This window comes from Penicillium brevicompactum (assembly GCF_028827555.1).
Source record: "Penicillium brevicompactum strain IBT 35665 chromosome Unknown utg000002l_segment0_segment0, whole genome shotgun sequence".
Taxonomy (NCBI): domain Eukaryota; kingdom Fungi; phylum Ascomycota; class Eurotiomycetes; order Eurotiales; family Aspergillaceae; genus Penicillium; species Penicillium brevicompactum.
In genome coordinates, this window is record NW_026623205.1 from 1,694,101 (window position 1) to 1,720,674 (window position 26,574).

The 26,574-nt window shown below is 46.5% G+C and overlaps 7 protein-coding genes across 7 annotated transcripts; 4 read left to right on the forward strand and 3 right to left on the reverse strand.

Annotated features, from left to right (window-relative positions):
* Positions 1-3,744: 3,744 nt before the first annotated feature.
* N7506_003317 (ankyrin repeat domain-containing protein) lies at positions 3,745-4,350 on the forward strand (the record flags this gene model as incomplete). Its single annotated transcript, XM_056952612.1, has 1 exon — positions 3,745-4,350. One exon carries the CDS (start codon positions 3,745-3,747, stop codon positions 4,348-4,350), a length of 606 nt encoding a protein of 201 aa, XP_056814304.1.
* A 2,113-nt stretch (positions 4,351-6,463) lies between these two features.
* On the forward strand, positions 6,464-6,704 carry N7506_003318 (uncharacterized protein; the record flags this gene model as incomplete). Its single annotated transcript, XM_056952613.1, is given in 2 exon segments — positions 6,464-6,468; positions 6,479-6,704. 2 exon segments carry the CDS (start codon positions 6,464-6,466, stop codon positions 6,702-6,704), a joined length of 231 nt encoding a protein of 76 aa, XP_056814305.1.
* A 1,576-nt stretch (positions 6,705-8,280) lies between these two features.
* On the forward strand, positions 8,281-11,660 carry N7506_003319 (putative nitrate reductase; the record flags this gene model as incomplete). The annotated part of the gene is made up of 5 exons (XM_056952614.1): positions 8,281-8,562; positions 8,629-10,026; positions 10,087-10,250; positions 10,302-10,690; positions 10,753-11,660. 5 exons carry the CDS (start codon positions 8,281-8,283, stop codon positions 11,658-11,660), a joined length of 3,141 nt encoding a protein of 1,046 aa, XP_056814306.1.
* Positions 11,661-12,913: 1,253 nt separating this feature from the next.
* N7506_003320 (uncharacterized protein) lies at positions 12,914-13,698 on the forward strand (the record flags this gene model as incomplete). The annotated part of the gene is made up of 2 exons (XM_056952615.1): positions 12,914-13,035; positions 13,191-13,698. 2 exons carry the CDS (start codon positions 12,914-12,916, stop codon positions 13,696-13,698), a joined length of 630 nt encoding a protein of 209 aa, XP_056814307.1.
* A 960-nt stretch (positions 13,699-14,658) lies between these two features.
* N7506_003321 (uncharacterized protein) lies at positions 14,659-14,916 on the reverse strand (the record flags this gene model as incomplete). Its single annotated transcript, XM_056952616.1, has 1 exon — positions 14,659-14,916. One exon carries the CDS (start codon positions 14,914-14,916, stop codon positions 14,659-14,661), a length of 258 nt encoding a protein of 85 aa, XP_056814308.1.
* A 4,592-nt stretch (positions 14,917-19,508) lies between these two features.
* Positions 19,509-20,423, reverse strand: N7506_003322 (Copper fist DNA binding domain protein; the record flags this gene model as incomplete). The annotated part of the gene is made up of 1 exon (XM_056952617.1): positions 19,509-20,423. One exon carries the CDS (start codon positions 20,421-20,423, stop codon positions 19,509-19,511), a length of 915 nt encoding a protein of 304 aa, XP_056814309.1.
* Positions 20,424-23,676: 3,253 nt separating this feature from the next.
* Positions 23,677-26,103, reverse strand: N7506_003323 (uncharacterized protein; the record flags this gene model as incomplete). The annotated part of the gene is made up of 3 exons (XM_056952618.1): positions 23,677-24,060; positions 24,538-25,449; positions 25,471-26,103. The coding sequence occupies 3 exons, from the start codon at positions 26,101-26,103 to the stop codon at positions 23,677-23,679; spliced, it is 1,929 nt and encodes a 642-aa protein (XP_056814310.1).
* Positions 26,104-26,574: the final 471 nt, after the last annotated feature.

A 26,574-nucleotide genomic window follows, 5' to 3' on the forward strand; every position in this document is an offset into this window, starting at 1 on the left:
AGCCGGGATAGCTGTTTGTCATGGCGAACCTGAAGACTGTCCCTCTCTTTTCTCAGGTTCGCACCAGCTTCCTTCAAAACAAGGTTGTCCTGCTCTAGCTTCTGGCCATCGATGTGCTTGGACACGCACGACTCCCATAGGCGTCGATAGAGTCCAACAAGTCGAGCTGCTGGAAAGGCGAACTTGGGATCGTCGCGCTCGAGGTCTGCTAGCACCTTCAAGATCGGTTGAAGTGGCTCGGTCGCCAGAATATGTCTTGTTTCAGCTTCCTGTTGCAAAGGCGAGGGCTGTAATGATCAGCAAAAGCGTTTGAAGCCGAATCGTTTCACTTACCAATGGGACATAGTCAGAACTTTCCTGTGATTTGTCTTCCTCACCAAGGATGGGCAATTCCCTGGGCGGCTGATCTCCTTCTTTTTCCTGGTGTGGCGCGCTGTTCAGGGTATCCATTTTGTCCGCAGGAGAAAGTCAATGGTCTGGTTGATACAATTTCCATCGATCTTCAGTGCCTCTTATAGGCTGCGCAGATGTATGTGTTTACGGGCTGGGTTTTACAATCACCACAACGGTCCTTCGAAGCAGTCAAATTCTGACTGTAGTTGCTTTACTTTTCAGCCGGCTGCTGACAGTATATTCAACAATAGGGATAGTGACCAACGAGTCGGTCGGGGAAAGTAGTCAAGCCTCACGGTGTTGAGGGCCAGAGATCAACGCTTGTTGAGGATATATATATTTCGATCAGCCACCTCTTTCCATTTCGTTGAACGCCTCAGAATTCCGACAAATGGAACATTGTAGAACTTGTAGTCATCAAAAAAGGAAGTTCAAAAAAAAAAAAAAAAAAAAAAAAAGGTGAATCTTCATGGTCGCAAGTTCGGAAATTGAGTGTGGCCAAGCTTCAACGGGTTGACGAGTCGAGCACGACCTCGCTTTCTGCAGTCTAGACGGATAGACCCATAGCTCTACACAACCAACACCACACTAAAGCGAGGTTAAAAAAAATCCCATACTTCTCGGGATGAAATTGTAGGCGCTTTTCGGTGATTCAGCGTTGAGTCACTCACAGTTGAGGTATCAGAACAAGAAATATGAGCATGCCATTGCGGATGGAATAGCACCCAGTGCCTCAATTTTATGAGCCGTGAAGGATTCGGCAGTGAGCCAACGTTTCTTGACCGACTCAACATTCCTTTTCCCAATACCCCCTTTGATTGTCTCTCTCGCTGAGCATCTAAAGCATTAAAAATGTCGCTGCAAATAGTTGCGGTAGAAAGAAGACGTGGGTTTTAACAGCCCTCAATTACGGGAGGCATCCCCAACGCTTTCTACCAAGCAGCGCACTTGCGCGAAAAAACGAGCGGAGAAGTCTATAAATACGTCGTGTGCCCCCGGCAATCCGCTCTACAATTTATTCACCTGACCGCAAAGTCGAGCAGGCTTGTGTCTGAGTCACTTGATAAGTTCTCCACCTTTGACCCAGTACTGAATTCCACTGTACTGGCATCCATAGAATACTTCGTGGACCAGCAAGGTAGACAGTGCCTGTGAGAGTATCTCCCACCAGATGCACTGCCATTCACGCCAGCCGATCAAAGATACGAGTTTTGGGTTAGATGGTCAAAGTGTCTATGCAAAGATGTCTCCGCTATAGCAGCCGACTGAACTGATCTACTGTACAGCCCCTGTGTGCATTTCCAAGAGAAAGCGCGAATATCCTGGTTGCAGGTATGTGAATCTCAGCCTGACTGTCTGGAATTCTACTGATCTTGAAGATGATGCGATTCCAATAGAACCGAGGTCATCCGACCACAATGCACGAGCAAGGGCCACAGCTCTTTGCCGTCTCTTCGTCCCTAGTCTTGGCCACCAGGAAATGTGAGTCATGGATCATCTCGCCGATTTACAAGCTAATGAATGACAGTGAACCATTGACATCGCACCAGGGCCCGAAGGATACAGCATCCCTGTTAGTGCTCTACACAAAGCCATGGCTTAATACTATTCCCAGCCCCGTCGCTTCAAACTATGCAACCTACCCTAGGTGAAGAGTATAAACCAGAGGAGCGGGCCAATAACAGGTTTGGAAATCCGATTGTGAGCTTCGATGCATAAAAGGTTGAGACGTCCATTCTTCCTGGTAATGTGAGTGATTTATCGCGCCTTCCGCTGCGCTATTTCCATTTGGTTGTGCAAACTTTTGTGCTCCAAAACACGAATACCATTACTGATTTTCATGCCATTGTACATAGGAGCAGCCCATTGCCACTGTGAAACATCCTTGTTGGGAGTCCTATTGCCGGATCGCAGATAAGGCCAAGGTGGCACTACGACGCGTGCTCCATCGCGTGTAGGGAGGCAATGTGTCTGTATATTTGCAATGGTTTCTATGTACAGAGGGAAGGTGGGAGGGACAAAACGAGTTTTGACTGCGTGGGAGATGACGAGCTACCAGCAGAGGCGAGCAATTGACTCCCGTGAGGCAGTTGCATGAGGGAAGAAACCCCTCCGTAGGCCGGTGGGCTCTGTGCGGGCATCACGTGAGGCAATAAAACTCCTCCCATTAATCAGCAGGGTTATGAAGACGCCCGCCGCGCACGCTATGGCCCTGAAACGAAAGGGGTTGGAAAGTGAGATTGTAAGCTATTGGAATTCATGACGGATGGCGGAAGCTTAGCGGGTGACGTACACGCACGTAACACAATGATGAGCATCACAACTTTCTGTTATGGTTTTGCGACCACAAAAGAGGAGACGAAAAAAAACGATGGAGGTTGCGCTTTATCCGAGGAAAACATCTCACCAAAATGGAGCTGTAACTAGTCCTTTTAATATCATTGTTAATGTCGGCCCTGTCTTTTAAGAAATCTTTGTTTTGTATACATGTGTTCGCTTTGACCATAACTTGGGGTACGAAGATTTCCTTTCTTGCGCGCTTCTCCGCGGTTAGCATGATCCCGCGGAGATGTGGAGTTTGGGTGGCTTAGCTCCGGGCCCTGAGCTCACGCGGTTGAAACTTTCCAATCGTAACTTACAGCTTGAGGAGATATTTGTGGGACTATCGTTAACAAACTGGTGTGGGGTTGGATACATGAAGTATAATGATGTTGAGATACTTATTTCAAATAGTACGGTTGTTTAATGTAATGTACGGAAATGCTCAGTAGTAACGTTACTGCGAGGAGTTTCCATCTTTTTGACACAGTTAGCAAAAGGTATCTAGTTACTTTGGATTTACTTTGTGTTGAACTTGTTTTCCACATTTTAGGTACATAGAAAAGCCGGGTGGTACTTCGGTTACAATCTGAAATGAGGAATGTCAAGTGGGCTAACGAGGTCGGTGCGTTTTCCCCAAGTCCGTTGAGTCAGACACGGCTTGCTTGTACCTTATTTGTATGTTACCATGCGGTCGTGATTTTCTTTGTGCGACAGACGTTCGCGGGCTTTGCCTTGACCATTGCGCATGAAATTGTCTCTGCCCACTCCATATAGATGAACCTCCAAAAATTGCCGAGCGAAGTACTCTTGTTGATTGGCAAGCAGTCGGAGACGGAGAGCGACATTTTTGCTCTCATGAGGACTCATACTAGATTTTACCAAATCTTCCTCCCTCTTCTATACAAGTATAATGTTGATTATTCTTCGAGCTCAGCTTTGCTGTGGTGTATCAAACATTGCAACGAAATAGGAGCGAGCTTATTGCTTGAATGGAATGCGAGACACACACGTGCTCACCTTCCGCATACAATGGATGATTATGGTGGTCCTTTACACCTAGTCACTGATCACAATATTGCAAAGCTTCTGCTCGACCATGGAGCTGACGTGAATGATCTATCCGATCTTGGGGAAACGCCATTTCACGTTGCTGCACGCAACGGTCGACTTGACGTGGCAAAGCTGCTGCTTGATCATGGAGCTCACATCAATGCACACGGATACGAGATAATAGATACTTTCGATGTTCGTGCGACGCCTCTACGTTATGCACTCGAAGCCCTAGGGAATCATTTTCTTATGGCAAAGCTGCTCCTTGATCGAGGCGCAGATCACAATTTGGCAGATTCAGAGGAGGGAACTGCTTTACATGTAGCTGCCCGGCTGGGTTGTGAAAAGTCGACGAAGCTTCTTCTTGACCATGGTGCTCCTCTTGATGTTCAAGACGATACTGGGTGGACGGCTCTGCACATCGCTTCATACTTGGGGCATTCCGCAGTAGCGAAGGTTCTTGTTAACTGCGGAGCGTATTTGAACATACTGGATAGGCAGGGAAACTCGCCAACGGACCTTGCGGTAAGAAATGGCTATTTCCAGACAATGATGCTGGTGCTTGCCCGTTACGAAGCAAATTGATCATGCCGACCGAATCTATCTTGATATTTCAGACAATTCTCTTCATTCCTACGTCAAACAATGCTTGGAAGCGCCACTGGAGTTTTCATTTGCTCCAATGCCGTGTTATTTAGGATCCCCGGACTGCGCAACTGGTGAATTATCTGGAAATTCTTCGACGGCTTGCTCTGAAAAATACTAGATGCTAAGCCTGGGACCTTTCCTGATATGTGCATTCTCTGTTTGAAGACACTGGACTTGGTTCCTTCTACAGTCAACTTCCATGTGGCCATACCTTCCACCTACCATGTATGACCACTGGCTTCGCCACGAGGTGAGCTGTCCACTTTGTCGTCGCAAATTTTATTACTTGAGACAACTTGAGTCGTGGATAATTTTGCAAAGAGACCTGTCTCCGAGGTTCAAGATGATCAGGCGAAAACGGTTTTCATAACCATTAAAGTATGGTTCAAGAAAGTCAACAGAGAATCAATGTCACCGTCTGATATTACATAGATTAAATCAACTCCTGGGGTAGCTGACATTGTCTGAAAACCAAAAAAATTTCGTCTACCTTCTCACTATCCTGTTTCGGTGGATAGCTGTAATTGGGTTTCCTAGTAGTGTGTTGGCGGTATCCTCGCTCTTCCCGCATTACCCTTTGGTTGGTGAATTTTCCAGATTCAAGTATTTCCGCAGTGGAAGTTGGGATATGGAGATTATAAACAGCTAAGAGAGCCTCGTACTCGATTTCCAGTCTGCTTCGTATGGGAGAAAGTGGCTTTCATACACTTGCCGGCGATATCATCCATGGTTTCCACTTAGACCGACGTTGTCTCTTTCAATTCGCACAATGAAACAACAGCCCTCGCGGTTGGATCATGCAAACTTTTGATCATTGTCCGAACCAAGCGTCCGTCAGCACCAGGCATGACCTCATGGTCTGTGAACACGGGCTCACTACTCTGTTGCAAGGTACCATTTTTGTTGAAGACCACGCACGCTAGTTGACTGGCTTCTTGGCATGCTTCACCTCCGCCTTTGACAAGAATCCCGTTTCGAACGTACCAAGAGACTTTCTTTACGATAATCTCCAATGAAACCGAGCGAATTACCGACGCTATCCCCTCAAAACTATACTGGAAAACCAACAGTGCCTCCAAGCAGCATGGCCATCCCACAATGCGATGACGCCATTATGACGCGTTGGTGCCTAAGTTGCGAATAATTTGTGTGGCGAATAACTAACACACGCCGTATAAATTTAATCAGGCCGATATGCTTCGGTCAATTATTATCCATCCCACAATATATTGCATATTCGTCATGATGAGCAGTTTTGAAAAAATTAAGAATGCCGCGACTAGCCGCCTTTGTCCCTCTAATATTATCTCTTCGGAAGACAAAAAGCATATCTCGAAAGCTTTTACCAACCCTTCTACCTCCGACTATTTTACTAACCCTTCAAACACCGATTACTCTGCCACCAACACGGGCTCTGCAAACACTACCAATATGGAACATGAAGGCCGCGACCCCAATCAGCCGACAACCCGACCCACTGTATCATCTTCATAGTCAGTATAAATCTTATCTTGGATAACTGCCTGCTGTATCCTGCAACTAATACAAACTTTGGACTAGACTCAAGACCAATGATATCCCCTGACTGGTGCTCGAATATCCTCCCTTATCTCGACTATGAAATGGTTAGGAGCGTAGTATACTGCGAGGTGGGATGAAGAAGTGGCCCCCACGTCTGGCGATTGTCTAAACGAGAGAATGCACTCTAGGCAGAGTTGGATTGTCTACCTCTTCTTATAATATAGTCATTGCAGAACTCTTCTTGTCCCTCCTCAGGCGTCCGTTACTGGTTGCCCATTATTCTGCAATCAAGTGACATATCCATCTCGGTATGAGAATGCCGATTCCGCACTAGGTGGTTATTCGGTAGTGCTGCGTGGGTTCACGTGAACAGGGTTTTAGACATTCAAGAAGACCTAAGCAAAGTTATCAGTCGGCGTTTCCTACAAAAAGAAATCCCCCCAAAAAGAAAGAAACACCCAGCTCCCGTGAAAGAAAACAAAGCTCAAATCACCGTAGATACCTTGCCCATGGGCTGCATCCGGGACCCATGACGTATACCTAGTCCTCAACATACCGGTGCGTTGTGTCACATATCTCCGCGGGATTTCTTTGCGGTCAGAAGCAAGAAAGAGGTGATTCTTCAATTCATCCATAATTACACTGAGTACCTGTATGCTTGTTTGAAACCGCTACCGCATCTGTTTTGCGTTCTCAAGAATCTCGAAATTAATTGCTGCAACTACGTTGCTTCTGGTTCCGCTATCCGCAACACCGACGTGCAAGCCTGAGTTATGTTGGCTCCTCCATGGACGGACAACATGCAGAATGAGCCAAATTGGGTCAAGACTCATAACCACCGCATCGGATATCGCTATCGCGATGATCGGCATCCGGGGTATACACATATTGGGAATTACTGTAATGCCGAGCAGCAGCGGGAGTACTTAGCTCAGGCCAATAAAGAAGCCAAGAAACTTGATAAAGAGCTGGAAAAATTCAATCTGATCCATGTCGTCAACTCATGGATAGTGTCCTGAATTTGAGCATTTGTATCGCGTGCTCCTATAGAATTCGGCTATTTGAATTAAATATATCCTCATTGTTCTACGACTGTGATCCGGTGCTTGGTTGTAGAGTGATGTAGATAGAGAACAAAGATAGATGGACGGGAGGTGGTCGCGGAAATGTGGTGGACGGGAATCTGGAGGGGTATGAGTGATGTTGGTGGGCAGTGTTGACGGGGATTCTTGACGGGAAATGTCAATGTGGTGAGTGTTGAAAGCCAGTGTTGAGGGCCAGTGTTGAAGGGGAACGTTGATGGATTGAATGGCCGCGCGGTGAAGTCAACGTCCGGCGACGTAGCGGAGATATTTTTTCCTGCCACTTCACCCTGATAGAACTCATTGACATGCACTGATTAGCGGGTCGTTGCTTAATAATTTTCACTTGCCTCGACAAGAAGTTCCAAATTGATAAGAAAAAAGTCGAATTCGAACAACAACAGAGTCCCCCTCGCATGGTCCAACTATATTAGACATTGCATGGTAGGTAGATTGGAGAGCTACCTAGTGTAGGAGGAACATAGTGGAAAGACGATGCTACGATAAACCTCGGTGGAAGCAGAAACTTGTTCTCTTGCATAACCAAGGCCACCGCTAAAGGCGGTGACGGTGATTTACTCGGCGAGATCGAACGCGCTGTGTGTTGGAGCACCTGAATAGTCCTGCACGTATGTCCGTTTGACAGTATCTATGACACGGGGCGCCCCCCCTTTCTGTCTAACACCGTGGGATTCCCACGTAAAAGTGGTGAACATTCTTCACGGTCTGCCAGTGCAACGCCCTTGAACATCCATTCCAGTGGCGTTGTGTTGACGAAATCATGGCTTGTCTACGGTAACCCATTGTTCAGGCTTTCTCAACTGTGGTATACCCCTCCAGATCAAGAATGAACTTCACACTCACTTACCAGTACCAAGTTGCCGACTCATCGCCGGATATTGAGTTTAGTGGCGCTGCTTGAGTTCACAAGAACAGGTTATGTAGACGTTCAAAGCGACGTCAGTTAATGCCGAAGAGTAAGATAAGTAAAAGATAGTGGGGAGTGAGTTCAGTCCGTGGGGAATTGGATAATTAAGGTTTGTTTGACGCGGGAATCATGACGTATGTTATCTGACCATTCCTGGCGGCCTTTGTCGTACATCTCCGTGGGTTTCATCACGGCCCGACGCAAGGAAGTGTAATCTTTCGTTTGATCCGTAATAGTCCCCCGTATATAGATACCTGCTTGTCCCTGCACACGCCTGTGGTGCACTCTCAAGGATTAGATAGTACCTGCAGCAAGTCGGTTTTTCAGGGTTTCACAATGGCAGAAAAACCGCACTACACGCGTCACAACTGGAGTCATGGTGGCTCCTCGAAAGACGACATCCAAGATGAACCAGATTGGGTCAAGACCCATAACCATCGAATCGGATTTCGCGACAGCAATGATCGGCATCCGGGCTTCACACACATTGGAGATGACTGGAATACGGAGCAGGGCCAGGGCTTCTTAGCCCAGGCGAAGAACGAAGCGGATGAGCTTCATAAGGAGCTGGAGGACAACGATCTGACTAATGTCCGCGAGTTCATGACCAAGGAAGAAGTGTGTACTGGAGTGTCTTTATTTCTGTGTCATTAGGCCTGTCGTTGACTGATATTCCACCTCCAGGACTATCACTTGAGGTTCCCTCAGAATCACCCCCGGGGCTGGCGCTACATGCTTCGCACCACGGAAGACTTCATCAAGTACAAGCAGGACTGGCCTATCAACGTGAAGAGACGTCAGCAGGAGGGAGAAGATAAGAAGAGAAAACAGAAGCCAGAGGAAGATGACGACCAGAAGCCAAAGAACGAACATGAGTGGCGCCGGGGTCGCGGAGAGAATGAGACACATAACGAGGCACATGCCATCGGTCGGAAAAATCCTGATAAAGACGGCCAAGGAGGAAAGAATGATGCGAAAGGCGATCAACAGGGCAAGTACTCGCCACAGGAGCTATCTTTGTTGCGCCTGCTACAAATCGAGAACAAGTACATGAAGACACTGAAAGAAAACGATGGCAAGGTCATGTCGCCAGTCGATCTAGCGGAAGAGCAGAACATGTCCATTGACGAGGCCGATCAATTTACTCCCGACAATTGGATCGCCCGATCTTCCCACCTCATCCGTCTAACGGGCAAGCATCCGCTCAATAGCGAGCCTGAACTGACAGCCCTCTACGGGGCAGGCCTCATCACTCCAAATTTACTGCATTACGTTCGCAACCATGGCCCTGTGCCCCATTTGCTGTGGGAAACCCACACGGTTGATGTCGAAAACGGCAAACTGGTCTTATCGATGGATGACGTTAAACACGGGTTTGAGACTATCAACATTGCAGTGGCTTTGGCCTGCGACGGCAACCGGCGGAAAGAACTGAACATGATCCGGCGGTCGAAAGGATTCAATTGGGGCGCTGGAGCCATTAGCTGCGCTTACTGGAAAGGGCCTCTCCTACGGGACGTGCTTCATGCCGCTGGCGTTGAAGGCTTCGATAATGGTCGTCGTTGGGTCCATTTCGAAGGCGCAGATGAGCTCAGCGAAGGCAAGTATGCGACTTCAATTCCATTGGCATATGCCATGGACACCGAGAACGACGTGATCTTGGCTTATGAAATGAACAACGTTCCATTGCCACCAGATCACGGTTATCCAGTGCGGTTGATGATCCCCGGTTACGTTGGTGGTCGTTGTGTCAAATGGCTCCACAGAGTCTGGGTATCCCAGAAGGAAAATGATAGCCATTATCATATTTGGGACAATCGGGTTCTGCCTAGCTTCATACGGGAGATGGACTCGGAGTTCTCTCACACTATGTTCAATCACCCGAGTACGGCTTGCAACGAGCAGAATCTCAATTCGATCATTGTGAAGCCTGAGCATGGCGAGAGGATTCGCTTGTCAGATGTGGATAAAAATGAGACTTACCGGGTTGCTGGCATAGCATACGACGGTGGCGGTCATGAAGTCCAGAGGGTGGAAGTCAGTTTGGATGGAGGGGGAACCTGGTTGTACTGTATCCGCAAGGTGAGTCCATCCGTTTGTCAGCGCTAGCACCTTACCGAGCCTCTAATCTGTCGTGATTAGTTCCCTGAATACCCGATACGTCATGGAAAGAAGTTTTGGACTTGGCTTCATTGGTATGTGGACGTCGGACTGTCGCATCTTGTTCGAGCAGAGAGCATCGTCGTCCGTAGCTTCAATGTCTTTAAGAATACACAGCCGAAAACACCTTCATGGAATATTATGGGGTAAGTCCACAACGCTTGAACGCCCTCAGAATATTAGCTGATCATATGTAGTATGATGAACAATTCCTGGTATACTGTTCGCCCAGAGATCCAGGATGATAATGAAAGTGGCGCCTCTGCGCTTTACTTCCGACATCCCTGCGAGCCTGGCACGGGAACGGGAGGTTGGATGAGCCCGTCGTCGGAGAACCGCATCGAGAACATCAAGCATGAAGCGGCATCACCACAAAAGCAGTTCACTCGTGAGGAGATCGAAAAGCACAACAATGGAAGTGATTGCTGGATTGTCATCAATGGCAAAGTTTACGATGCGACGAGCGTGCTTGAATGGCATCCTGGCGGCAAGGCACCAATCATGGCACATGCGGGTAGGGCCCATGCCGACACCACAGCGGAATTTGAGAGCATCCATGACGACTACGCGGAGCAAAAATTGAGCGGTATTATATAACATTTTCACGCACGTATCTTTCTCAGACAATTACTGACTGATTGGACATAGAATGCGTTCTCGGAGTCGTCACCGATAAAACGATGGGGTATATCAAGAAGCAGGCTGAAGATGCGGCCATAGAGAGGGCCAACTCCTCAAAGAGGAGCTCGGAAACGGTTTTCAACCGTCATCGGTGGAATGTTGTCTGCTTCAAAGAAAAGAAGCAGCTTTCGGAGGACACTCGTCGATACACATTCTCGCTACCACCGGCTACCAAGAAGCTCGGCCTCGGCACCTGCCAGCATCTTCAACTGGGCTTTCATTTCAGCGATCGTCTTGTGGTCCGGCCATACACTCCCACACGACCTGTCTTCGAAAGAGAGGAAGACGGCACATTCGACCTCATCGTGAAGACATATGCGCCGGATCAATCCCAGCCAGGCGGAACAATGAGCAATATCCTCGACTGCCTGCGTCATCGCGAGGAAATCGAGGTTAAAGGACCTATTGGCGAGATTAAATATATCGGCCAAGGCAGGTTCATGATCGATGAGAAAGAATACCACTTCCTCAATGTCAGTCTTGTCCTGGGTGGGTCCGGTATCACCCCCGGATACCAGCTTATCTCTCGAATATTGCGTGCCAAAGATCAAGGCGAGGGGGAGGACAAGACCAATATCAATGTTATCGACGCGAACAAGACTGAAGGTGACATATTGTTGAAGGACGAATTGGATAAATTTGCAAAGGACAACCCTGATCAATTCAATATTACGCATGTTCTTTCACACCCGGATGATAGTTGGAGTGGAGAAAAAGGCCATGTGTCGAGGGAGATTCTACAAAAGTATGCTTTTGGACCTGAGAAAGGGAATGTGGCGCTGCTTTGTGGTCCTCCAACTATGATTCAGAAGGCAGTGCTTCCGGCGCTTCTGGGAATTGGGTACAAGGAGGATGATAATTTGTTTGGGTTTTAATTTCTTTGACTTAGTGGAATAAAATTCACGCATAGCACAATGGGTATCACATCGGTTACAATTGCTAGAATTGGGATGTCGGAAATCAGGGCCTCTGGTCCATATAGATGCCTCAGGAATATATCAATACATTTGATAATGGACTCAAGTCTAGTTGTCAGGCAGTCACACCCATGCCTGGCAGGGCTATACGTACTCATGGGCCAGAACTGGCATTTCCACGGCGCCGCGCAGATAGTCCCTAGTTTACCACATGATCTATCCCTTGCGTTGGATCTTTCAGTTCTAGTGGCTTTTAAGCAGTTCCTGCCATGGATTTCAGGAGCATTGCTCAACCAGCCTTATCATCACGTACAAATTGAAGACGAAATGAATCGCCGAACTGTGCGATAGCCCAAATGCATGTCTCCAAGAAGCGTTATAAAACTTTTGGCGTCTCCTGCCAGATGAGCTAAAACAAGATTACCAGATCAACAGCGCAAATCAACCAGAAGTTGCGAGTATTATTGAGTTTGTTGCGCAAGTGGATGCTCAGAGTAGCAACACAAGGAGATGTGTCTCACCACGCCTATGCACCTTTCTGGAGTCTACTCGACAGTTCAGCGGAGTGGTGGATACATTCGTCAACTCCAATCCAGAAATTGCCGCCTTTTTATGGGGGACAGCAAAAATCGCTATCCTAGTAGCAGCGAATGATGCATCCTTTTTCGAAAGATCACCAGTCTCATTATGGCCGTCGGAAAGTTTGTCCAACTTAACAAGGATTTGGTCAACTTCACCGTCGGTGTTTGGGTCTCCAACGCACCCTATCTGAGTTCTACGCTGTGATCATTCGTCTTTGCACCAAAATCGTTGAAGTATCTTGCCGGAATGCCATTGAGCAGGCACTGTCTTCTGTGCTGATCCCATCCGAATCCGAGTTCAAACCGTACCCCGATCAGCTCGATGAAGCTACAAAGCAAATCCATTTATAAATTTCTATCGCTTCTGCAAAAGCAGATCATGAAATTCGAGAGCCACTGAAGCATGGCCGGCGAGAGGACGCACTTTTTCGACCCCTTGCGATGAGTATTCTCAAAGAAGACCCCTGAAAGAACACAAAAAAGCATCTCAATGGTGCGCCCGTCAGCAAGCAAGCGAAGCCGACAGACTGAGGTCCGAGATCAGGAATAACTTATCCGGAATTGAGCACGTTGCCCATTGGAGGCGCTCTATCCTGCCGCGCGCTCCCGGTACAGCGGAATGGCTACATCATGAACGGGGCTTTCTACAACGGGGAATATGTCAGCGTTCTGCTGTCCTTTGGTGCTCTGGAAAATGGGCATGGGAAAGAGCGTGCTTATGTCATATGTGGCTGCTCTATTACACTCCGCACGTGAGAGGAGAGATCTGACGTTGTTATTTATCATTTTTGCCGAGCTGACAGTGAAATTTCATTGTCAGCGAAGAGCATTATAGGCAGTTTTGCTTGTCAAGTCTTTGACAGCCTGATTGGACTTTGATCCCACAGCTTCACCAACTTCGCCATAGTCTGGAGGTTGCCGCGGATACGCTCCATCCAGACTTGCGGAAGCTGCTCGCTATCGTCGGCCAAGAGTCATCTACTCAGTACCTCGGCCATCCCCACGAATGGGTCACAACAAGCGGTCAGTCGGCTCGTCGGCTCACCTCAACGTACGATCATCAGCCCGGACGCTTAAATTATCAGTTCATCGACGAATATGTTATTGACCAGATCGTATTTGGTATGGACGATCCACGGCGGATGCCACAGGCTGACCCGCATTCCTGTCCGATCTGCCAACAGCAACAGTTCAACGTTGTGCACTGGAACCGCTGTAATTGCTTCCCGGCTTTATTTGGGTGCCCTAAGAATCCGTTGCCGCTCAGATTTGCGACGTCAGTAAAGGATAAAAAAATGGTGTTGTGGCTCGTTGTGTTTGTCGCCTCCAACCCCACGTCACATACCGTGTTCGCTAACAATGTTACCAGAAATTCGAGCGAGGCACGGCAGATGGTGAATTCGTCGGCTTCGTGACGAGTATTGTGAAAGAACGGCATGTTATGATGGGTGATACTAAAAATCCAGGGTATCAAAATTTTCAAGGAGAGATGGGTCAGTTTCGCTTGCTAGGGTGCGGTATGTAGCTAACATTGGTCCTATGACAGGCAACTTTACGCGATCCATCAATCATTCCTGCCATCCGAACAGCCAATTTCAGAAATTCTTCTGGCAAGGCATCGGGGCATTGTTGTCGTTTCACGGGTTATTTCATTAGGCAGTGAGATAACCGTGGACTATTCCAACCACTACTGGAAAGGGCTGGACAAACCTTGTCTTTGCAAAGAGGCTTTCTGCCGGTTCCCACCAGTTTTGACGACGGACAGCCAATTAAACAATAACGATGGATAAGTCTGAGAGCCCAAAGGCCATTTATAGTAAAATTTACGAGGGGTCACTACCACCGGACGGATTGTTCAGATTTTCATATGTCCCGTTCTTTATACGTGTTGAATAAATAATTAAAGCCATGAAATACGGGTGGGGTGGATACTCACGTTCTAATCATAATTGTTCATATTACGCGTTCAGTACGTGATCGGAGATGATGCAAGTGATTTCAAGGGCTAGCATAACACTAATAAAGCATCGGCAAGAAAAGTCTAGGGGGGATTTTGGAAGATTGATTTTATGGGATGTCACCCACGCACACATACGTATAGTTTGTTGTGTGCGGCTTGCTAAATTTGTCAGTGTGTAATATTGCAAGGGGAACGGATAAAGGTTGAATGAAGCAGTCGGGAGTTCCTAATGATTCAAGCGTTCCTGGCACCCAAAGGCATATTATATGGGTCTTTACATAACTGTGAAAAGTGCGAGGGGCTGGTTCCTTCCATCAACCTTCACGTTGAAGATTAATTACATCTGTGGGATATTTCGACAACAGGTGACACGGCAAGCCTTTGCCAAATTGAGGCTCAGATTCACGGAGGCTTCTCACTTCGAAACACCCGGCTTGGCGTCTGTATTGCCAAATTCGCCTCTGCGTTCCGCCTCAACAATATCCGAATCTTGCCGTGGGTCCAGTTTGTTTAAGACTTTACTCGCATGCGGCTTTGGTTTCTCAGGTGCGGTAGCAGAAGCTCCGGGGCCTTGGATTCCAGGTTCTTGAGAAGATTTGCCAGCAGCGCCCCAGACTTTCTTGGGATCATCCTGCTGCTTATCAGGAACAGCGGACGGCAGGACTTCGGACATTTTAATTGTAGAACGATCGGAAGGGACGCGGTTGAGGTTTATATCGAACCGAGAAACGAGCTGACATGAAAGATTGAAGTGATATTCAATTTATGACGACTCGAATTCTCACGTACGCATGGTGGACTGAGGACTATATAGCTCTTTTTTTTTCGATTGGCCTGACATTTTGGTGACGTCATATTAAGTCAATAGGTAGATTCTTTAGTGTCGACTGGTGTAATCTATCGTACGTGTTGCTGTGTCATTCTTACAAATTAAGTGTATTGCGTCATTAAATCCTCATAGCTGCCGTACCGGAAGTTGGGTAGGGGAGCGTGTCGCAAGGTTCAGATCTTATTGGGTTTTTTTATACATTCGATACATATAAGGGACTCAAACTTTTCACATCGTCCTCAAGAAGCACCCTGACCACTTCTAGTCCGGTCGAGTTGAGCGCGTCATGGTGTGATGATTGATATCCTACCCGGGTCGTCGAACGCGGCCACCTGGCGGTGTCCGGGTTCCCTGGTTTAATTGCCATTTATTCAATTCCATCAACTAATTGATTGAATTTAAACAACGTCACCCACTGTTTATCGTCAAAGCGCAGTGTCTGACAAATAATTCATGCTCAGGGACATTCGACCTAGAGGACGCAGGGAACTCGGCCATTTCCTGGCAAGAGCTAACACGATTTCAGTGAGAAAATGACAAACGCGCTCGGCTGGACTGACTTGCAGCTGCAGTGACCTCGAGGGTAAATCACCTTTGCATGTTGCTCAGGCTTGGATAGAAAAGAGCGTGCTTAGGCATCAAGAACACCAAGATCTGTCCAAAGACACCACAGGATGTCTGACAGTGCCTTCGATGCAGCACCGTGTATGTGCAGTTGGTCTCCCCCGCTCGCTCGTTTCCATTTGTTGATTCCACCCGCTGGAATACGTCGACCGGCCAGCAACGCGGAGTAAGATCAGGTGAAACTATAGGATGCCAGCTCTTTGCTCGTGGCTCTATAGTTGACTGGGCTATGACTCGGGACCCTACCGTCTCCTTTATCGGTTCGTACCTGATATGGCCAATGTTAATTTGTAGCCTCGAAATAATGGGGCCCCCGAATCGTCTTTCCTGCACGCAGACTTAGACTCACAGCCTGCTCGTCTGCGAAAGTAGGACTCGTCCCCCATGAGCCAGACTGAAACATGAGCACATCCCGGTGTCTGTCGAGCTGCCAGGCATCGAAAGACGTGAGATGCGAATCGAGGATAATGAGAATCACCCATTGGACGTCAGGAATTTGATCCACAAGAGGCTATTCTTTCGCGGTGTTCGAATGCCGAGACACGGTGGTATAAGCACATTGTGGCTTGGGCTTTGTATCGGGTAGACACATCAGCACATGACTGATGCACAGAGTCGATCGAGAGAAGGGCCGAGGTCGGCGGTCTGAAATTTACATTGACTCATCATCGATGCCACCAGTAGTTATGTGGAAATGATAGACAGCATGCGATCGCATCGGTATAGGGGAGCTCGAGAAGACATGACTTTTGCTAGCTTCGCGTTCGACTCGAGTGATGGAAATATAAGGGGCGTCCTAATTTAGGATCCAAGTCAGCAAGGCTCACCACTTGGACGAGTTGTTATGACTTGCCTTTCATAGAGTTCGCAGAGGGCACGCTTTGTACGCTTGAGACGAGACGATCAGTAAACTTCGTGGTCATATGAAGTTACCAAACAGATCACTTACAATCCTCTTCGGCAAAACAATCCACATGATTCATGCCGTGTTGCATGTTGGTTCGTCGCACTCTCCGGTCGTTGCCCCAGAAAAATCGGGCTGGGGCGCAACGCGCATTCTCTCGGGCGGCACAGTCCGTGACAACCTCACCAGGCACAAGCAGTCATATAGTCGTAATGGATGACTGGTTCGCAACGCGGACGGCCGGAGACTCCGCCATTCATGGAGTGAAGGCGGTGAGGGCGAAGACGCGATGGAGCTCGCGTCGTACTGCTTGCTGCCCCTGGTCTTATCTCCGATCCGTCGAGAAGGACTACCCACAAGGATGTTTCACGGATGGCGATGGGCTGCTCCTACATACAATAGCATGAAAATCAGTAATGGTGCTCATGTTTTGAAGCACAAGAGACCGCAAAAACGAAAAGTGATCTATCGTAGCGGAAGGCGCGATAGTCACTCACTGTTGTTGTTCAGAGGTATAAATTAACTTGTTATTTCAGAGTCGGGGTGGCATGCGAAGCTGGCGCTGAATCAATGTCGTAAATGAGTTTCAGAAATAAATTATGATAGCCCAGGTCCCCTGTCCGGTTCCAATGTCCAGAATGTGTTGGGACGAGTCACCAATAGGAGACCGGAAAAATGGGTTGTCGTTTTCCGACTCCATGATAAGAGCAACAAGAAGCCTGATGTTGATTCGTACGCAAACCAAGATATACACCGGAAAAATAATAAACCGGTGTCTCTTGCTCAAGGAAGGACGCAGTAACCATAATCAAAAGAAGGGCATAGGTTGTAAATAGAAAAGTCCATACGCGAAACTATCCCGGGCATCAAGGCAAGCGGATACTATCAATGTGCGCACTTACGAAGTGCTACTGCACGAACTGACACCCAGTTTATCTTTGACCCATTCAGCAGCCCTTTGAACAGCTACGTCAGGTTCATCCTTGAGACCTAAGAGATAACTCTGGATTTCAGCTGCTGTAAACCGGTCGGCTGGAACCAATTCGGCAAACTCAATGGACAGATCCCGGATCGTTTGGGTTTCCATGGCTCCAGCTGGTTGATTCTCCAATTTGCGAGTCGCAATGCATGAGGCACCGGCGGACTCCCGCTCAATGAATGGTTTGTAGATGAGGGAAAATATACATCCAACCAAATTGTATTGAACGTTTGGTGAATGAGCATCTTCAATGTGTAGATAATGTTTACTCTGAGATAGGCATTGGTCAGACCCTGCAACATAAAATTTCACGTCCTGTACAAGAAGATCTGGGGTTTTTTTCTTTTTCATGGTATGACCCTTGCCTAGTCGCCGGCTGTGATGGGTGCGCGTTTCTTGCGGATCTTTTTAGAACAGTGTGGGTATTTGCACGCTATCCACATTGAGGTGCAATGGTTGCAAACATGGCTTGGCATGACCTTATTAGCTAGGGTTTGTTTTATCACACCTTACCGCAGAAACGCAAGCTAGCTCAAGTCTATTTATTTGAATCGACAGACCAATTCCTGAGAACTGATGATCTTACCGTAACTGGTATTGCGTAGCTGGATCCCTTGCAGTTGATTTCCGCGGACACAACAACTTCTTCCACTTCTTGGGTCTGGCCGAGGTGGGAGCACCGTCAGTGACGTATTGAGTTTGGGTGGATATCGTGCTATTGGCGAAGCATTTTAGCTCGGCCGCAAATAGCGCATCGTTTGAGTTTTCGCAGAGGGAAAGCGTGGTTCCAACCTCGGGTCACAAGATATCAAGATTCTGTTAAGAGGTCTTGGGATGCGTTATTAATGCCCTAGCGTGAGGTTGGTTCTTGCATAGACTGGAATAGCTCATTGATTTGCAATCAACTCTCCTTCCCCCTAACTAGTTAAATACCTTTCCAAGATTTATAATCAGCAACATACTCGTCGTAATGCATTTCTTCATCCCACATTTCCATTACATCAAGAAGTAATCAATTATTACAGCATGATGACGTTCACACCATGACCAAACATTTTAGTCTATTTATTTGGAATGGTTGGCAGCAAGGACAGAGTGGGCATAGTATAAAATCATGGCTTACTACTATCTACCTTGCCCCGATGAAAGGGGAGGTCTGACGGCCACGGAACTTTTATTTTCCCAGATGCCATGTTATTTTGGGTCGCGAGACTGTGCGAATGGTAAGTCGCTTACGAAAGATTATGCAAGTTTTCCCTCTCAAACCATCATTTAGATCCGGGTGCATTTCCTGATACGTGCTCCCTCTGCTGGGAGGTTCTCGGTCCAAAATCCTTCTACCGTCAACTTCCCTGTGGCCATATTTTCCATTTACCTTGTATTAACTGCTGGCTTCAGAACGAGGATGCTAGCTGTCCACTTTGTCGTTGCAAATTCTACTATCTGAGACGACCACGTTTAGTATATTCTGCAGCCACATGCCGTGCTTTCTCCAAACATAATTTCCCGATGAAGTCTTATTTCAGGGCCATGAAATCATGGCTGGCCAGGAGAGTTTTTGACCGGTGACTATCCTTTTGCTATCAGATGTTAAAGCAATTTTTAATGTAATGCGTTTCAATGATAACGGCTGTTTGACTGAATCCTCACCGTAAAATATTCAGGTAAGTGGCGATTTTATGAATGAAACACCAAGCACAACATCTGTCATCTTTTTTCCCCTTTTCCACCAGTCCATCAAACCAAAGTCATACAGATAATTTCAAAACATCCGTAAGTGTTTTAAAGGGTTGTAATGATCGAGTAATGCCAGTGTCACGGTTCATCGACCGCGTTACAATAAACTAGACGTCTCCTAAAATACCGCTCTCCTGAATAGGGAAGATACTCTTCTCGTTTTTGTTCCATTCCTGAACTTTCTTGTGCAGTCTACAGCTGCCTTTGTAAGGTGCTAGCATCTGTTTCTGCCACTTTCAGAATTTCATCAATGTCGATGGACTTCAGATTGCTCGGTGCTAGAGGTAGCACGTTGGCCGTCGTATGACCGTCGGAAAAAGGAGTGATATGACTCAGATCTGACTCAGAGTCGACGTTATGGCTGGCTGATCCGTAGGCGTCATTATTGGATGCACCATCAATGGTGAGAAATGGCAAGAATTGATCTGCTTCCAGGATGTCGTCCGACGAGGGAGTAAAGCCAGAAAACCCGAAATAGGGGTCATCAAAGCTCGCATACGATAAAGGCTGGCTATAGGAATTTGGGTTGGATTTTGCAGAAGACATATTGGAGGTGGGCCAATCCATCCACGGAGCACTCCGAATCGCGGGGTGCACAGGTGCATCATTTTCTTGTGAGACCGCAAGATGGATGTCAGACTGATTGTAGAACTGCTTATTTAATTGACCTTGGAAGGGCAAATTTTCCGTCTGCGAAAGACTCGCAGCACTCAATATGGAAAATGGATCCATATTTGGTGAGGAATTTGGATTGTTGCTCTGGTCGAGAGCCTGTACTGAAGCCATATGTATAGAGCCATTCTCGGAGTTAACATGGGGAGTAGTCTGAGTGCTAGAGATACCCTCGATATGCGACGAAATCTCCTTGTTGACAGACAAATTTTGCCCCGACATCGGCAGATGGTTCAAGGAGGGACGAGTTACGTATGAAGGGGAGTGGCTGATGTGAGTCCGAGAAATGATGTTGGTTGTTTCACCAATGAGGGCCACATCATTATGCATATGTGTGGGCGTTTTCTGGTCGGCCTTTGATATCGCCAAATTTCTCTCGGACTTTCTTGGAGTGAGCCGAGGCTTATGCAGCTCCGTTATCGTCGGTTGTGTCATGGTGGCACAGCCCTGGCGTACGTTATTGTTATGATAGTCTTTCTTTGAGGCGCACTTGCAAGGTTGGCCATGAGAGCAGCAGCAACGTTGGTGGTGATCTACTGTTTCCTTGGGTTAGAATTCAATTCAGACCGGAGTTCCTCAATTTCTTGCTTACATTTAGAAACATCTTTCTCCATCGCATAGCATTCCGCCTCACTGTGCGCTTTTTCTCTATCACCACATTCACATTTGACATGAGTTGATCGAGAATTTCGAAGGCCTCGGCAATGCGCGCATTGTGAGACTGGGCGTCCTTTCTTTTTGATATGCAGCAGGGGATTATCTGCCTCGCGTCAGCCACAGACCATACACAGTGGACGGGAAGCCGAAGCCGACAATTACATACCAATGTGCTTGCAGCTGTTCGCACGATGACCTCGAACACAGGCCCTGCACGCCCACTTCTCTCCGTGAATCAGCATCGCCGCTGTCACTGGGACAGCAATTCGAATATGCAAAATCACAAAAAGAGAATAGAGGGATCAGAGGAGTTAACAATACAGGATTAACAATTAGAAGGTAAAAGCAGAGGATATATAAAGCAGTGGAAAAGACAAGAGGTCGATTTGGAGGTGGGTGGAGAACCAATTGATAGAGACTATGTGGTGAAGTTCCAATGACGTAATGAAGCACCATCCAATAGTGGCGATTAAACAATGGGACCGGGAGGCATGGGACGTGGGGCACGCACTATCTCCAGGCCCCACATGAGCAACGAGCTATTATTCACTAGTGAAATATGGCCTCGATCACACTTGTTGAACTCCTTGGGTAATGAAAATCCAAAAGATTAACCCATAACTAATTTAGGTAGCTAGGCTATGGAGGGACACCTGATTCATGGTTATCTGATCAAAACCTCAATTCGTTATCGGTGGGCATGACTTTTGCGAGACAACATGATTACACCGCCGTTCTCTAAAGCACAGCCGGCTTCTATGAGGACGAATAATGTAGAGGTTTAAACGCCCAAGGAACACGGACTGAAGCATCAGAAGTTTAACAAGCCCACAAAGCGCGTAAATTCGGTTCTAACTTTTCCGCAGGCTCGAGAGAAGCCAAGTACGCACAAATCCCGTAACTGTCGCCACTGTCATGCGGCGTAGTGATATGCGCTCGCGCTGTAACGCGACCTGGCCTTTGAACAAACTAAGCGAAATTTAAGAGACCTATTTATTGAGGCTACCAAAAGTAAGGGACCGAACACATATTGAGATTATTCATTGAATGAGTCGTTCCGTCTACGATAAAGCTAAAAACCTACAGTTCACACTGAAGAAAATAGTATTGGCCTCCCGAGGAATGGAGATACTAAAGATTTGAAAAAATCTAATGAGCATAAATAGAAGCCCAATCTCTTGCTCCAAAAAAAGCCAGGACTCATTGAGAAAGAATGTACTTTGGCTTTCTTCCCTTTATTTGGGAGTGCCGGAAAACACAGAGGCTGAAACGCTAGTGTTACAATTTCATCGACCAGTCTGTGCCACTGTGACTGAAACATCTCCTAAAATGCCGGACTCCGGAATAGGGGATATCTTCAATGTGTAGCCTTCACATTTGAGATTCACCACAGCAAATTGATTATCAGTCCGAGTCCATGGCCCATTCCAATACAGCGAGGCAATTCGACCGACGTTATTGTGGTATAAATCCAAATTGCCTTCGACTCCCACTCCGTAACTTGCGCTGCCACAGAAAAATATTGTTTTTTTCTCTTCATGTGGAATGATTATTTTGTCCACGTCTTCGGGAGACAAAAGCTTAGACATCTCGCTCTTTTCATACGGTTGACCACTTTTCCCGAATAAAAGTTAGTCAAGTTTCAGTCTTGAACGGTGATATCTATCTTTCAAATACCAGATTGCGAGTGTGTTCTTGATGACGATGTCGCCCTTCGGAAGATCGTTATGGACGCTTATGGAAAGACGCTGTGTGACATGATACTCCATCTTCGGAGATTCGGACAAACACTCCCAGTAAAACGTAGAGTAAACTTTTCAAAATAAAAATTCGCAACAAAGAGAGTGCTTTAGTTCGTAAGAATAGTGAAGCACTTCCAAAGCTAATAACTCTACCTAATCTACAGGCCAGAGTGCCTTAAGTGACCCACCCGTGGGGTTTTCTGGGCTGTCTCTGCTTACTGCGTTACGCGCAAGACATCAATGTTCCAAGGAACTTAAATGTCAGGTCCACTACTCTGAAGCCAAGTATCCGGCTATCCTGCTATCCAATGCGATCTTAAACTTTTGCCAATTCGAACGTCGGGCCCGCGTTGGCGTTCTATGCGCGATTAGTGCGTGAAATCATGTCGTATAACTGGCTAGCCCAATTAACAGGAATTGCCGCTAGAGACCCGACAAAGTCAATCCACCTGTATTACTGTAGGTTATCTGATTAGAATACACTCCCGCGCTTTTCATAAGAGGACAGGTATGCATTGGTGGCCACGTACTTTTGGCGCGTTCAATCAGTGCCTTTCGTCACTTAATATTTAGAACTTTCTGCCAACGCGTGGGCCATAAATTAGAGGTCAGGTTTGGATAACCCAGTGGCTAAATGCGCGATTAGTGCGTAAAATTATGTCATACTTTTCGCGATCATTTTCAGTATTGCTTGATGAAATTCGCATGAGCCCCACATTGGAGCTCTGTCCAATCACAGCGGGTCGGTTGCATTGGGCTTCCTCGTTCTTCTTTGCGCGATTAGTGCGTAAAATTGCATAAGAAGCGAACCAGCATCCATACCGCTCTTGGCACAGAAATGGTTTCAGCCACAGCGCTAAGTAGGGCTGTTCCCGATATCGGATTTTACCGATAATTCCGATACAAACCTGTACCGATATTATCGGCCGTTAATTATCGGTATAGGTTTTTAGTAGCCGATAAAAAAACCGATAACTTTTAGAAGATATTAGTAGTAGCCGATAATTTATCGGTTTTTTTATCGGCTACTAAAAACCTGCGCCGATAATATCGGTAGACCTGTAAGCTAGCCTAATTAGGCTTGTTTATAAGTTATAACTGGTTACTGCATGCATACATGTATATATATATATATCATCCATGCATGTATTGCCTCTTTTGGATAATTCAACGATCTTAAGTTCTTAATCCTACTCTGCTCCTACTACAATAACTAACTGTAGCTAATCAATCAATGAATTCATTCATTCAACGAACTAACCAAACTAAGCAATAAATTCACTAGTTAACTAAACAATGTCTTTCATCAACATCAACATCCTCATAGTATCTGCCCCTAAACTATGCCTTCGAACTCCCAAAAGATCTCTCCCTCCACTAAATAATCTCTCAACTGATACCTCTGAAGCTGGGATCGCAAGAAATTCCCTTGCAGCCTCTGCCATTTGAGAGTATTCACCCTTGTGGGTACGCCACCAATTGCAGAGCCAGTCTGGATCCTCTGCGCCTGTAACAGTAACCCGAGGTCTATCAAAGTACTGATCAATATCAGAAACAAATTGATATTCCTGAGGCTGTAGCTTTTTCAGCATCCATAACCGCATTGTTTTGCGATTGAGAGAATCTTCCTGAGTCAAGTCTGGAATCGACTGTGGATTCGAGTCTAGATTTGCCTGTGAAAGCGAGGACGGAATTGATTGTGGAAGTGGTGGATATCTCTTATGGAGCATCCGACGAGTCTCCCGTATAATCAATTGGGCAGCCTCTTGATCTACAGCGATTTTCGAAATCAGTTTACCCCTGAGACACACACATTTTGCTTGTCGGCTCGTACCCGAGACAACATTAGGCTATTTACAGTTAGCATGTAAATAAAGATGATCTGTAAGTGGATAATATCTTACCGCTTGTCCTAATAAAGCTCGAGCTTGTTCCGGGTACGGACCGACAAACAAAGTGTGAGTGTCTAAGGGGTAAACTGTTATCGAAAATTGCTGTACCATCTCATGAAGTATGAGATCACCTTTGAGCTGAGGATCAAGCATCAATGCCGTATAATAAGCTTCAGAGTTATCCATGAAGTCATAGTACTTTTGGTACTTCTTCATGCCTGACCTTATTGCATTGGCAATATCATCATCATATCCCACCAAGGCATCCTCCCGTAAAAGATCATGAAGCTTATAGTAAATTGGGACAGTGAGACTGATTTGTGGCCTTGATATAGATACCAAGTGCGTCAAGTCATTAAAGGTTTTGAGAGCTTTATGAATCTGACCAAGTCGTTCCCATTCTGCATTGGTAAAGGGAGGAATTTCACCCTGTACAGCACAGAATCGATTGATCTGAGCTCGAGCTTGTATCCCATCATTAAGCATTCGAAAGGTAGAATTCCACCGTGTTTCTACATCATACCCAATGAATTTATCATCGAGCTTCATCTCATCACAAATTGACTTCCAGTCTTGCCTCCGTTGAGGACTGCGAGAAATCCAAATAGCAAGAATCCGGAGTTTAGCTAATGCTGATTGAGATGAGATAGATGGAGAGCTTGATGATGAGGCCGATTGGGGATTCCTGGATTGTAGATTATCACAGATCGAATTGGCCTCTGAAACACTTCCAGCTTTCAAGGAACGAAGAATGTCTTTCACAATGAGGTTCGAGATATGAGCCAGACAGCGAATATAGCTATTAGGTCCAGAAAATCGAATTGGTTGTAAAGAATTCTGATTCTGTTCCAAAAGATACCATAACTCAGAAACCATCTCTTGAACATTTGAGGCATTATCCCCAGTAATTGTAGTCAACTTTGACGTGAGATCCAATTCCACTAAGGCCTTGTGAACCACAGTAGCAATATTCTCCCCTGTATGAGGTCCAAAGATTTCACAGAACTCTAGAGTTTCTTCACGATAGTGAAAATCCTCTGTAAGCCAGTGGCCAATGATACCAAGGATAGGATAGTGATTCTGACTTGTCCATATATCAAGAGATAATGCAATTGTTTTGCATGTAGTAGCTAAGTCCTCCTTCAACAATGATCGTTGGGTTTTGAATTGCTCTTGTAATCGTCAACTCACAGTTGATCGAGATTTGAATGGTAGAGTGAGTCCTGGAATATCTTCAAAGATTTGCTGAAAAGCCTGAGATTCAATGACTAGAAAAGCTTGCTTGTCTTGAATAACCCATCGAAGTATGTTCCGTTCAAGATGCTCTTGGATTGAGAGATTCCCTTGTTTTTTGAAGACTTGGCGGATATCTTTTTGCTTTGAAGTTGAACTTTGAGGTGGAAGAACTGAGTGTTCTCTCTCAAGATGACGCTGCATATTCGAGGTTGATGACTGCCTTTGTGATTCCGAGGTTTTCCAACTACATTGTAGACCAGTTTTCTCATCGATAACTGTACATTGGATATCCATGTCGACAGTCCTTGGTTTCCCTGTACGGAGGACTTTCCACTCACGGGATACCTCAGTTGTAGAGAAGTAATCCCAAATCCAATCGGTGGTCGGTGCTGGGCGAGGTTTCTTGATCTTCCGGGTAAAGGTTTGATAGGCAGATTCATGAGGTGAAATCTCTGAGAAGGCTAGAGATTCTTGATCGGTAGAGGGAGAATTGAATTGCCATGGCGACTGTGAAAAAATTTGAGATATATCAGATTCAGTGATTTGGTCTGATGGTAGAACTCCTTCAGGGGGAATCGGGGCCACCATTGAGCAATTCATAGTCAACTGGTGCCTGCCTTCGTGTAGTCATTTGCAGGTCCTCATTACCATTGTATGCCATGACGAAGATAGTAATCAGGATGCTTGGGAAGTTGGAAGTTGGTAGTAGGGGGGGCGGGGGGTGTGTGGTTGGAACTTGTAAGGCAGCAGGATTTTAAGAAAAACTTTCAAGGTAGTACTATTAATTATACAAGTTATCTGCATACTACCTATAATATCGACTGAAATCCGATATTATCGGCCGTTAGTTATCGGTAGACAATTTTGTGAGCCGATACGATAACCGATAATTTTTTGAAGCTATTTGTAGTAGCCGATACGATACCCGATATGGAGAAATTCTGCCGATATCGTAACGGGAACACCCCTACCCAGGGGTATTTTCGGTGCCGGGCGTGTACATCGCGACGACATTTCCAGAAGGTAAGCGACACGAATAATAGCCCGATTACGAATTAA